Below are 14,335 nucleotides of genomic sequence, written 5' to 3'. Positions count from 1 at the left end.
TCAGAGTTCAGCTATAAACTCTCAGATAATTCAGAAAGTGACACAGTTTCTAAATGAGAAGACAGGTCTGGACATAGAGGACACAGCAGGATCCAAGGCAGAAGAAGCTCTGGCTGCAGATCTTTAATGTTACTTACTATGTCCAGGATATCCCACTTGAAGTCTTCAAAGAAATAATGTTTCTCAGCTTCTCTTCCTTTCATGTTGCTGTACGCTGTTTTAGCTTCAAAACCAAACTTCAGGAATCGTTCATGTTCATCAAACAGGATGCAGGTTGGAGTCTTTGGGGAGTCCAGTCCAAGTTCTTTACCCCATCTCTTTAACTGGGTCTCACCTCCTTCCTCTCTGGGTTTTAGATTGAAGGCGTAGCCGCTGTATCCTGAACCAAAGTCTATGGCCATGATCAGAGAGTCAGCTTCATGTGGTTGGAAAGAGAAGAAGGTTAGAGTCTGAGAAAAGAGACATTAGATGCTAATTTTCCATAATTTATCATTGATATAAAACCTCAAACACAAATACACATTTCTAATTTTAAACCTGGGGCTGAAAAACTGAACTGAAACATTAAAATTCAGTACATTAATCTCTAATCTTCCACAGATTATCCTTGTCCTCCTGCCCTGATGGACTGGTGACCTGTCCAGGCTGTAGGCCACCTCTCACCCAATGGTTATAGACACCAGCCCCTCCAGGCCATCCTGAATGGAGAGCTGGGTATGGAGGACAGGATGGATACTGGTACTCCTGAGTATTTAATGATTTTATATAAAACCCAGGAAATATCTTTTGTTTCATAGCATCAATAATTAATCATGTTTCTATTCTTTATTACACCGGTTTCTTTAGAATAAAGATTATATTTCCGTAACATTTATCCTTGATCTAACCTTTATATTAATGATTCAGAACAAACACCATCTCCTCCAGTTTCATTAATGATATTATCATGAATAAAATGTGATCTATATTTACAGTACTGACCTTTGACCTTGAGCAGCACTTGTTTCTTAGCCAGGATTGTTCCTGACCTGTAATCATAGACGGTGCAGCTGTAGGTTCCTGAGTCTCTGTCTGTGGGGTTCTTCAGGGTCAGACTGAAGTCTCCAGATTTATAATTTTTCTTCATCTCTGTTTTGTTTATAAACTGCTTGTGTTGATAGTCTTTGTAGCGGTTACTGTCGACCATCCTGCCACTGTTGTTTCTCCATATTACTGTGACTTCTTCAGGCTGACGGACTGGAGTCTTAAAGGGCAGCAGAACAGACTCCACTCCTGAATCCACCTCCACCTTGTAGACTGAGAAAAATACAAAAGATCAGCTGCACAGACAGCAGGAGAAATGATCATGTTGATGTTCACAGTAATGGAGCCTCAGTAAAACTCCAGGAGAACCACCTCAGTCACAAGGAGGAACTCAGGATTTTATGACCAGGAGTTTGTAGAATGGATGCTGACAGAGCAGGAATGGGATCAAGACTTCCTTTAAACGACTCACAGAAGAAAAGACTCACGATCATCAACATGTTCATCCATAAAGAGAAAATGCTGCATATCTTTTCTACTTGTTAACTAACAGCTGAACCACATCACTGCTGCCTCCTGCTTGACAGGAGAGAAAAACTGATGAGTCAAAAGCAGAGAAATGTTTTCAGTGACTTCATGTCATCAGCCTGTAATTATGGGATGGATTTGTGTTTAGAGGTTAGAGGAGACGCAGCAATGTTCAGCAGGACAGTCAGAAACTCAGGATAACTCTCAGTGTTTGTCCTTTAATTAAACTCACTCTTCATAAACCTACAACACCTGGTTGAAAGACTTCAACATTATATTTGCAGTAGAGACATTAAATTATTAAAGTCTGATATTCAAGTTTTAATTATAAGTAATTATTTAATCATGATTTATCTGATGGTCAGGTTCTGCAGTTCATCTTGAATTTATTTATTTCTCAGCCTTACAAATTAAATCCCTCAGTGAGGCTAACGCTGCTGTAGAGAAGGTGATTGGTCTGTAGCTGAGCTGCTGTGCAGGTTAACCAATCAGATGTTAGACTTTATTTCTGCCAGACTGAAGATGTTAAAGTATTTCATGATGTATTGTAGTACATCAATTCACTGTAATTTTTCAAGCTGTATGCAAACGAAATTTCGTTCTGTACGCACTCTGTGCTTACAAAATGACAAATAAAGTTGTCTAAGTCTAAGGAAATTAAATTTAAATATTAAAAGGTAACTGATTAGAATTTTATTAAAATTCTTTACTTAAATTCAATATATATATTTCCAATTTTCAGGCTTCAACAGCAGAAATATGGTCTCAAAAGTCCTAAAAGATCGTATGAAACATTGAGAAGAGGACATGAAACTTTTATTCAGCAGGAACAGGGTAGCTGGTCAGAGATGATTGGAAGATGGATGGATCTGAAAACAGATCAATCCTGGAAGGAAACCTGTTAGAGGCTGAAAAAGACTTGAGACTGAGGTGGAGGTTCATGTTCCAGCAGAACAACGACCCTAAACATGAAGCCAGAGCTATTATGGGATGGTTTACACCAAACCATGTTCATGTTAGGATGGCCTAGTCAAAGTTTAGGTCTAAACCCAGCTTGGTAAAATAGCTGCTTACAGACACTGTCCATCTATTGTGACTGAACTGGTGTTGGAGAGAAGAATGAGAAAGATTTCAGTCTTTAAATGAGCAAATCTGGTAGAAAAATGTCCCTAAAATACTTGTTGGTGTGATATCAGTGAAAGATGAATACTAACACAATAAAACACTATTTCTCATTTAGATGCATTACTTTGGGCTGTTGTGTTGCATAAAATATAAATATAGCTGTAGTGAGTTCTGTTTATCTGCTCCCTTATTCAGGCGTCGCCACAACAAGTCATGACAACTTAAACACAGACTTGGTGGAGTTTTTACACTGGAGACCGTTCCCGAGGCAACCAGGGTTAAAGTCTGGGTCTACTGCAGAGACTTAGACTTAGCTCACTATAACATCACTGAGGGACTAAAACAGAATAGAAATAACTTTACTGTCCCACAGTGGGGAAATTCAGAATTCAAGCACAAATTGTCACAGCACGCCCACCGCAGCACCACTGGTTCTGTGTCATTAAATAAAATACCATGAAACATATCTACTAACTCTCCTATTGATTTTAATTGAGACATTTTGCTACCGGTGGAAGGACATTGAATGTAGTGATTCACGTTTTAAATGCTGGCCACAGATAAAGGCCTCTGGCTCAGAAGGGAGAGGAGCAGTAGTAAAAGCGTTGAGGTACACAAAAACAGTACATATAGTTCAGAATAAAAAAACAACAACTTATAAACAGACTAGGTGGTGTTTTAGACTGAATCTGGTTAGCAGATCTGTTTTCTGATCCAGCATGCAGCCATGACTGGTTCTGAATGAAGGCTTCATCTGGCAGCCGCTGTTCCCCCTTGCCTCCTGCTATGCAGTACCAGACCGTAGCAGCTTACTTTCACCACTGGATGAGACCAAAATTATTTATAACTGATCGCTCTTCCTGCTTCTCTGTTAACCCAAACAACATCAGGAAAATTTACTGATGCTGAAATTGCTTTAAAGGGCGACCCAGCCTGGGGTCTCTGCACACCTGCAGAATGGTGGCTAGGCTCCCAGGTCAGCTTTCTCCTGTGCAGCTTAGACAGACCAGCACTGATTTAATCATGATGTTAGTTTCACAGAAAGCAGACTTAAAGGCATACTATGCAACATTTTTCAGTTAATTAATGTGTTCCATACCGTTTTAGATGATTAAATGAGTCATTTCAGGTCGAACAAAGGTTTTCTCGGCCGCCCTGGGGGTCTGTGGGGGAAATACCGCACTTGCAATTGCAACAGCTCACGGCCCGCACACACAGAAGTCTCGCTTTACCGCGAGAACTCCGTGTGTTTTTGCCCTGCCATTCACTATATGCACGCGCGAAAGCAACAACAAAGAACCGCGTGTTAACGTCAAATAAACATGCAAGCATATCGAGTTTTATTATTATTATTATTATTATTATTTATTTTTTTATGTTGGCGAGATGCTACCGCGGCGGCAGCGAGGCGGCGGCCGTGGCCGCCTCGCCAAGATAGCGCTGCGGGAAACCCTGATGTTCATACCTTCACTGTGTTAGTCATTGTTTGTACTGCCGTTTTTTTCCACTTTTCGTTGCATTCGCCTGTCTGCTAAGCTCAAAACAACCGCGCCTGGCTTGATGGAGAAACCAGAACAGCTGAGCATCTTTATGACAGTGCACTTTTACTGTCGCCCTCTGGGGGGAGCCTCGCTGGAAAATCAACCCCGGTTGCATAGTATACCTTTAACTCAGTTTGGTTATGAGAAACATGGTTGAAAAGCAATGTCTCACTTTCATTTCTTCATTTTCATAGAATTTTTATTCATTATTACTTTTGTCAGATCCAAGGTATTTCAGTGACCATTGTGGGTTTTTCTTTCACTTAATAAGGAGAACCAACAATTTTGTACACGTGTAGTTATAATGTAACAAAATGTAAAAAGTTAAAGGGGGTTATCTTTGCAAATTATTATTATGGGATTAATGTGGGTTCAGTTCCTGACCACAGAAACACTTAAAGCTCAGCATGTCGGACAATCCAGCCCATAATTGTAAATGACTTTGAAACCATGGCAACCCTGAAGCATCACTGCCTGAAATGTTCACAATCTGTCTAGGAAAACTCAAAACCTCAGCATGTTAGACATCAGCATTAATACTGCTGTAAAAGGAACTTACCTGATATTAAATAATGTCTGAAATGAAATAAAAGGCCTCCAGAAACAGCAAGAAGAACCAGAAGAACCAGCAGAACCAGCAGAACTACGGCCCAGGTTGGAAAGATTTCTATGGAAAAACATAAAGACCAGTTAGATCTTAGACATTCATTTGCCTCTCTCCCCCGTTCAGGACTCACAAGCATCTGCGTTACATTAACGCACAGTCTACTGAATGTATATTACTTCTGTATATATATTGATTTTATTCAATTTTACTTTATTTTATTGTATTCTTATTTTTGTCTGCACCATCATCACCAAGTCAAATTCCTTGTATGTGCAAACCTACTTGGCGATTAAACTTGATTCTGATTCTGATTTGTAGTTTTAATGTTCTTAATATAGTTGGAATTTACATGGAACACCAACTTTTGTTCAAATAGTTGCATTTTAGGAACTCAGTTTAATTCTTGTTATTTATTTGGTGTTGACTGAAAACAAATGTGTTTTAAGGATATTTATATATATTTTTTAAATTAATGTACAGAAAGTTCACATAAGGTCAGATACTTATATAAATAAATAAGGACATATCACATCCACATATAGACCATATTCCATAGATTACAATCAGTTATAATGAGGCTTATTTTCAGAATAAATAACCTATTGAATAGAACAACTTTTTAGCAGAAATTATACACAGTTTTCATTAAAACCAGTATTAAAATGTTCTTGGTCAATTTCTGTACATTCAGACACTGTGAATGCTGATACATGTTTAGGTCCATTTTTTTCTTTTCTATTCCAAATTAATCATTGTGGAGAAAAATTGGGGAGTGTTGTCCTAGTGGTTAGAGCAGCGTGCTTGTTCTCTGAAAAGGTTGCAAGTACCCGGTTCAATCCCCAGTGCCTGCACTCTGGCTCCCTGAGCAAGACCCTTAACCCCTGATTGCTCCCCAGGCGGCGCACATGGCAGCCCACTGCTCCCCAAGGGGATGGGTTAAGATGCAGAAGTGAATTTCTCTATTGTGAGATGAATAAAGTATCAATTATTATTATTCATTAAAAGGATTAAAGGTTTGAAAACATCAGTCTTTGTGTAATTAATCCATATGATTCTTAGTTTAGTAAAATGAGCTACTAAAATAAATGCACTTTTCAAGGATATTCTAATTTATTGAACATATCTGCACATAGACACACAAAGCTATTCCTGTCTAAGAAAAGTAAAAAGCTATTTCAGTTTTTCCTTGTTTAAAAATGTTATAGCTGGAATAAAATAGTTCAGTTTTTCTTGCTAACGTTGCTTTATGTCTTCTGCCAGATGACAACTGAACCAAAGAGTAAAGAGGAGGAGAGGAGTCTTTATTGACCTGATGGCTTCAGCAGGGATTGGTTGTATCATTTCTAGCTGTTCTGAGACAATAATCTTACTGATTGATCACCTGATTAGTTTGTTATTGTACCAATATGTCATATTAAAGCAGAAAAGGATTTCAGTGACTATAAACCATGGTCAACATTTGCTTCCTGACATGAAAGCTTCTCAATTTTGTCATTGTCTCAACTTTAAATACCTAGAATCTGCAAAAAATTGAAAAGAAAGTATGTTATACACAAATCTATTCCTGTATTTAAAATAACTAAATGGAGCATAATAACACAGTGAACAAAGATTTTCTGCCAAGCTAAGCAGCTTTTTAAAGCTCCTCTATCATCTCTTCAGGATGAATAAACTAGAAGCAGCTTCCTCCTGTGTGATCAGACTGATGTCCAGCAGAAGCTTTAATGCTCAGATCTTCAGCAAGAAACTCAAAAATCTGAGCTGGAAACCATCAAGAAGGAGAAATCCTGAAACATCACAATAATGAAACATTTAACTGCTGAACATTTCAACTGTTAACCTATTAACAGAGGTTTTGCTTTCTGTACATACTGTATAAATACACTAAACACATTGTTCTAATGTTTCATCCTATTTATTCTTCATTTCTTAACTTAGCAGTCTGTTCAGCTCACATCTGGGCTCTATTCTGCTCTGATTGACCCTTACTGCCCAGGCAGGTAGAAAAAAACTGTATTTAAAATGCCAAGTCCAGCCAAATGGATCCTGTGTCAAAGGGCTATGCCTGTTCTTACAGCCTGTACAGATAGTTTGTCTGCATGTATCGGTGTGTCTCGAAAAATGTCACAGCAGTACCACGTGGTGACAATAAAAGATTCTTGATTCTTAAAAGGAACTAGAGACCTTTTCCTGCTATTTTCATTATTGTCCTATCTGTGATGTTATGTGGCGTATCACTTCATTGCTGAGTTGTTGCCTGTTATCCCCAGTCACTACTACTTTGTTATAACACCACTAACAGTTAACAGAAGTGTTTACTGGTGAGGATATGTCATGACTAGACTAGGCAAGGAACGAACATGGAAAAAAATTTATTATTTGGTCTGTCTGTTCATACTTCATGAGTAGCTCAGCTGCCAAAGTCTAGCTCACTAATACACACATTACACCTGTTTCAAGATTGTCCTGCCTGCCCTGTCTGGGTTGGTCCTGAACTTTAGGCCACACTTTTTGGGTTGTTTTATATTTTGGGCATCTAGAATAAGTCCTTGAGAAGGGGGTTTTGTCATGATATCTGATTATTGTTTATGTTTTTGGGGAATTGGCTGTTTCTCCCCATTCTCGGTTCTATTCACCATGATCAACTTCACCTGCTGCTGCCTAATTACCATCAAGACGGTTTACCTTGGGACTCTACCTATTTATACCAGCTCTCTCTGCCCTCTGGGGACTCACCAGCTGAATGCTCTGATCATGTGTGGACAAATGTCCATGGGTTAGTGTAAAATTCACAATAAACTGAATAGTGTCTGAAACACAACACCAACTCCAAAGTCCACTACTGTTTTTCTAGCCAGAGCATGCGTGTGAACGGAGAGGCCGACACTGGTTTGCGTGCTCATAACCAGAGATAGGGGTGTCCAGATGGAGCCACAGCGTAGGAGTGTACGATTTTGCCAAAAATTAATATTACGATTAATTTCAACCATAATTGTGATTGTGATTTAATTTTGACTTTTCTCTGCATTGAAAACAAGCAACTAATGGACGCGTCTTATCCATTGTTACATAGCCAAAAATTGCAGACCTCTACTATTTGGAAATTGCGTCTATTAAAGTTGTGATTTTATTGCAAATGTGATTAATTGTCCAGCCCTACTTCAAATGTTCCCACTCCAGGAGCCGCTTTCAAAGGTTTCTGGTTTCGCTTCATTTGGGTTAGAAACCCAAACAGATTAAAAAGTTGTTGGATACAACCAAACCTGCCCTCATGTGAACAGGGCATGTTTCACAGATAAGATTGAAGATATTCTCTATTTATTATGATAACACCTGGATTTAATAATTGGGTAGCAAGATCTAAATATACAGAGTGTGTGTTTACTCTGAGGTAGCTGACCTTTGACTTGCAGCTGAACGTCCGACAGCATAGTTTGTTGTTTATCATCAATGATGCTGCAGCTGTAGATTCCACTGTCAGACAGTTGTGGTTCTTTCAGAATGAGGCTGAAGTTACCAGTGTCCAGAGCAAAAGGATTCATTGATGTTCGTCCTATGAAAAGCTGATTTTGTTCATGTAGCTCGTCTCCTTCTCTCCGTTGGTGGACAGTATCAGGACTGAGACCACAGCGGCCCCATTTCACTGTGACAATGTCCACTAATTCTTTGCTATACAGACAAGGCAGCAAAACAGATTCTTCTCCGTTATAAACCTCAACTGTCGTAGTCAAAGACTCCTGAGAGGCTGGGAGGACAAACAAGAGACATGATTTAATTCAGTATCTTAGAATAAAAAACATTTAATTTAAAGACATTAATCTACTGACCAATTAATTCCCTAATTATCAAACCGGGTCACAGTTCTCTGCATTTCTATATAATCCTGCAGTGTTATGAAGGAATATGTCAGAATTCTCTGGAGAAAAAAACATTTCCAGAGAATGATCTAAATACATAAAAAGTATATTTTTTTCTCATAATTTCAGCACATCAGCACGTTACAAAATATATGTAGCAACCCACTTCCCTGTCCTTTAATAACTGGGAGCAGAACGTAAACAAACTGGTGAGTCAAATTCTGGTAGATCCCATCCATCCATCCATCCATCCATTTTCTGACCCGCTTAATCCCTCATGGGGTCGCAGGGGGTGTTGGTGCCTATCTCCAGCATTTACTGGACGAGAGGCGGGGTTCACCCTGAACAGGTCGCCAGGCTGTTGCAGTCTGGTAGATCCCATGTAGGTTTATCCAACTCAAGTCAAAACTTATTCCTCTGACCACCATTCGCCACACATACAAGGGAAACAACCCAAACAATTCCAGACAACCTGCTACGGAAAACAGTTCAATTTAATGAAAACTAATATATATATATATATATATATATATATATATATATATATATATATATATATATATATATATATATATATATATATATATATATATATATATATATGAATAAAAATAAATGCTCAGCCCCAACTCAGCCTACCCACTCTGTTAAATGGCAAAAACCATAAAATAAACTACATAGGCTCTAACCGCCTAAACTTAAATCTCTCTCAAGCTAATTAAAAAATAAAGTTTTAGCACTTTTCCTTTCTCAACAATTTTTTTTTTTTGTTTTTTTATGAAGCAGCTAGTTCACCACTTTTTCCAAAAACTGGAATCCAAATTTCTTGGCACTAACAGCACTCCATACTTTACAGAAAAATTACACAGTACTAAACACTAACACGTGGGTCCAACCTCACAGTTCAGTACCGCTTTAATTTTCGTAGCAGGTCTGTTGAAGCTACGGTACAACAACCGAGAATCCTCTTCTCCCAGTTCAGACGTTACATGAACGGAGCCTCACCTACAGGTTTAAGCTCCACCAGCGCAGGAAACCTCTTTTATTTTTCCATCGTTACTTCTCCACCTTAACCCCAGAGAAGCTTCTCATCAACGCTGGATCTAGTGTCCCCAGGTTGACTCGGTCACCTCCATAGACTTATATTATGTCTATGGTCACATCGCCTCCTACCATCAGCAGCAGTTTCCCTCAGATCAGTCGCGGTTCTCGTCTCGGTTTCTTCACCTCCGTCGCGCCTCAACACCTCAGAGTTCATGACTGCGATGGTGGAGGCGACTCGTGGAAAAATAAAACCTAGAACAATTTGGTACTTTCTCGGTACTTTCTCCAACCTCGTTCTCGGCTCTTCTAAACTGGGGTCTCCATCATCGTCCTCCTTCCTCTTTTTCCCCGCTCTCCAGCCTTCTTCTTCCCATCATCCCACGGTCCGCTTTTTCTTTTCCAACTCCACGTTGGGTTCACTTATCCCTCAGTTTCAATACTTTTTTTAACCAGTACTTAGTCCGTAATCTTAAAACTAATAAAAAATTAGTCTGATAAGCAAAATTACACATATGTAAAAACACATGTCACCTTCAGAAATGCTTTGTCTTTTTACTTTTTTCCATTATGAACAACCATAATCACTCCCACACAGAATATAATCGCTCAGATTACATGTTGAAAACAAACAAGAAAAATAATGATACAAGGCTCTCACTTGCATTTTTGATATAAAGAATATCAACCCAATGTGATTATCTTGTAAAATTCCAAAGGTTTTTGAGGCATTTTTTTAGCCAGGGTCTACATATAAATTTAAAAAAAAGCATTATTTCCCTTATCAAACTGGATCACAGGTCCCAGTGTGATGCTCAGGAGCAGGGTGGCCGCTTGGGAGGATTCCCAAACGGGTATCTGTTTTATCCCATTAAACACAGCCATGTGTAATTTGTTTGGTTTCATGCTATCCACTGCCAGAGTTTTTAGACACAAAAAACAAAGGTCTTTCCTCATTTATGACCATATTAATGATGAATCCAAGGGCAGGGTATGATTAATTATTTTTCTGTTTTTATGTTTACCCACATATTTTACCACTGACAAACCCTCCATTTTTTACTCTAATGACAAACTTCTCCATCTCTCCTCCATCAGCTCTGTTTACACTGGTGCTGTGAATTTGTTCTACTGGTACAGGCAGCCTGGGGATTTGTTTGACAACTGCTGCCACCTAGTGACGGAAGCCTTATTTATCATTCAAATATGAATTTAGACAGTTGAATCCACCTTGGCATATTTCATATTTATTTCATATTCTGGGATTCCTGTTCTGTCTTTGTATTTGTAAAAGAAGAAAAGTTGAATCTGTCATGTTTGTTTACCGATGTACTGAGGACGACCACACGGGACTAAAAGTTTTAAGAATTTTATTATGAAAGATTGCTGGATGGTGGGTGATGAAGTCCGGAGGATCAGGGTTACAGAGGATCGGAGGTGTAGGTGATGGCAGGGGCTGATGGCCCGGAGCGAGAGTTCTTAATAACTGGGTGGTCAGGAAAGCTCAGTGCTGCTCGGCTAGCAGACCCCGTAGCAACACCAGGCACAGATCAGAGTATCTCCAGGGCGGCTACTCAGGTTTGCAGTTCTCCGGAGGCACCGGGGCACAGAGCAGAGCTACTCCAGGAACAAACAGCAGAGTGAAGAGTCTTTAGAGAGACTAGCAGGACTAACCTTAAACAAGAGAGCAAACAAATCTTCCAAGGCAAAAACGGAGACTGTCATGAAGAGGTGGATACTAGAAGACGGCCCAGTGCTGAACTGAAGACAGAGGGAGGTTTAAATAGAGCACTAACAGGTGAAACAAGGGTCTGGCTAATTAACAAGTAAATGATTATCAGGTGTGACTGACTGCTGAGGAGGTGAAGTGAAAATTGACAGAAAAATAACTGATGACTGAAAACTAACAATAAATAAAGTCAAACTAACCCAAAAGAGATGAAAAAATGAAAATAACAGAAAAACAAAGCCAAACCAAAACTCAACCATGACAGAATCCACCTTGACTTCCCCCCCATCCTGAATTCGGTGTGCCCCACTATCATTACATTCTCATTTCTTCTGCTGTTTTACAACTCACCATACTTGTGTAAGTTGGTAAACTGCTATGTTCATGTGCTCTTATTTTGAAGTGGGGGACACTTCTGGTCTGTCTGGGGTCATAATGGCAGAAGCGGTTGTTGAGCTGTGATTGCTGAGAGCTTTGAATAAACTTAGACAAGTTCCTGTCCTCCAAGTATATTCTGCATCCTCTTTGTTCCAGTGTGATAACTTGAGCCCCTATAGCATGCACATTACATTGATGGCAGCTGTGCTTGATTTTATTTTTATTTTTCCCGGGACATGGCTGCAAAGTGGCAATTATTACAGCTGACTGACCATGTTGGGAGGATCTCATGCGAGCTCTCCTGCAGGTGGTTATGAGGAAGACAAATACGACCCGATATGAACTGACAATGCATACAACTTTAAGTAGAACTGCTGCCTCCATTCTGTAGGGAAGACATAAGCTTTTCGCCACCTGGATGGCACTGCTTTCCTCTTGTGGGACAGCCTTCCTACAGCTACACAATGTGACTTTGATCATGTTAAAGAAAGACTCAGTGAGGCTTTTGGACAGAAACAATTCAGCCTGTATAGTTTTAGACCTGTGTTTCTGCTCTCGCCCTTCGCAGGCTAATGAGAGCTTGGAGCTTTACGCAGCAGATATATCAAGGCTAGTCGCTGAAGCTTTTTCTGATTATGATACGGTGGCACGAGAGGGAGAGAAGTTTAGGCGTTTTCTTGTGGGACTGGCTCCTGGCCTCTATGCCACGAACATGAGGCTACTGATCTGGAGGAGGTCCTGATGATAGCAGGACCTTGTGAGCAGGCTAGAATGGCTATCAACATAAAAAAAAAAAACATGGTATCTGCTCATCGCAGAGCCTGGATACAGTGGCTACGCCTTTCCTGAGGGCAGTACGGATGTGGACCACAATGCTAATGCAACAGGGACACTCTCTGAGCTGAGGAACGCCTGACGGCACGATTGGACAGACTGCAAATGGATGTGAAGGACCTGAGGGTCCTGAGCTGCAGTATTAAGGATGACAGATGGAATCCACAGCCAGGTTATGGAACATATAGGGACTGTTGTTTTTTGTGTATGTGTGGCTGTGGTGGTTTCATGTGCAAATCTTCTGCTATGGAATACGGAAAAGAGTTTTGTGAGAGTGGGCAATCTCCTCAGGTCAGATGGCATGATGGAGGTGACGGAGAACATTGGCCAACTCTGCCATGGAGGCCCAACGGTATGTCGCCTAACAATTCTACAAACCGCGAGTTGGGTAGGAGTCCCAAGAGGTAGCGTCCTAGTGAAGGACTACTGTGTGTTCACCATCGGCGCAGCAGCCAAACCCTGCCCTGTTATCCAGTGGTTCTGTACCTGCTGTTCCTGTCCCTTCACCAGATCATGATGCTAGTGTTGGTCTTAATCCAGAGGGAGCCGTCTGTTATACAGGTACGCAGACACAGGTTTCTCAGGCTGGACACCGTACCAAACCACCAGTGCATTTTGCTGACTATGTTATGTAATGATATATTGTGTTCCTTTGTATAAGTTAGCAGGTATGTTGAGGTTACATTGTGTTATTTTAGTATGTTATGTACCATAAATACTTACTCCTGTATTTATTTTATTTTACTATGCTAATTTTAAAAATTATTTTATTTAGTTTTATTCCCTGTGTGACTTGTGGAAATGGTGACATTTCATTTTTAGGTAAGGGGGGACAACTGTAAGTGGGTAAACTGTTATGTTCATGTGCTCTTATTTTGAAGTGGGGGACACTTCCAGTCTATCAGGGGTCATGAAGGCGGAAGCGGTTGTTGAGGTTTGATTGCTGAGAGCTTTGAATAAACGGAGACTATTCCCATCCTCCAATGATATTCTGCGTCTCTCATTGTTCCAGTGTGATAACATGTGACAATCTCAGCTCTGGTGCTGGTCTGATCTTCGATTCTACACACCTGCTTAACTCCACCCTCACTGCAATTAGTTTTCACTGGTTCCACCTGCTCTCACCTCCATAAGAACCCTGTACAGATCAGCTGCCAGTGCTAGTTTGTCTCATCCCATCTGTGCGAGCATCCCAGCGTTTTTGTCCTGCCTGTCTATCTGTTAACCTGACCAGATCCTGCCTTTGATTACTGAGCTTGCCTGTCCTTTGCCACCTCTGAGCCTGTTTGAAACCGAACCCTGACCGGACCTGGATCAAGCCTGTTGGATTTCCCTGTTTGCACTTTTGCTGGATCTCTGCCTCCTCGATAACGGAACCTGGACCTCCCCTGGATTACTGTCCCTGGAAAGCCCCTAACGGATCCCCTGCTCGTTCGTCCGCAATCGGACCACTGCCCCCGGATCAGTCCGCCTGCCTGTCTGCCGGCTCTCCGAGCTCTGCTCCCCCGACTCCAGGTTAGTGGTCCAGTCTTCCACACTATTACTCGCTAACCACCACTGTCCACTAACCTGTTGTCTCTGCCTCAGGGGGTTACCAGACCGAGCACAAACTGTAGCGCCACGGGATGCCGAGCCTCGTTTCCTCCCTCTTTAATAAAGTCTTTAAACGTCA

At 40.6% G+C, this 14,335-nt stretch overlaps 1 protein-coding gene and 1 long non-coding RNA gene across 2 annotated transcripts; one reads left to right on the top strand and one right to left on the bottom strand.

The window, feature by feature from the left end:
• On the bottom strand, positions 1–9,997 carry LOC118558279. The gene is made up of 4 exons (XM_036128790.1): positions 9,855–9,997; positions 4,777–4,884; positions 982–1,296; positions 1–415 (listed from the first exon to the last, which is right to left on the bottom strand). Exons 1-4 carry the CDS (start codon positions 9,937–9,939, stop codon positions 12–14), a joined length of 912 nt encoding a protein of 303 aa, XP_035984683.1. The 5' UTR covers positions 9,940–9,997; the 3' UTR covers positions 1–11.
• Positions 9,998–13,691: 3,694 nt separating this feature from the next.
• On the top strand, positions 13,692–14,335 carry LOC118558285. Its single transcript, XR_004928283.1, has 2 exons — positions 13,692–14,178; positions 14,251–14,335. It is a non-coding gene; the product is annotated as an uncharacterized LOC118558285 (long non-coding RNA).

Source organism: Fundulus heteroclitus, unplaced genomic scaffold (genome assembly GCF_011125445.2).
Source record: "Fundulus heteroclitus isolate FHET01 unplaced genomic scaffold, MU-UCD_Fhet_4.1 scaffold_120, whole genome shotgun sequence".
NCBI classification, from domain to species: Eukaryota; Metazoa; Chordata; class Actinopteri; order Cyprinodontiformes; family Fundulidae; genus Fundulus; species Fundulus heteroclitus.
The sequence above is the reverse complement of the archived record's forward strand: the minus strand, read 5'-3'. Positions and strand labels throughout refer to the sequence as shown.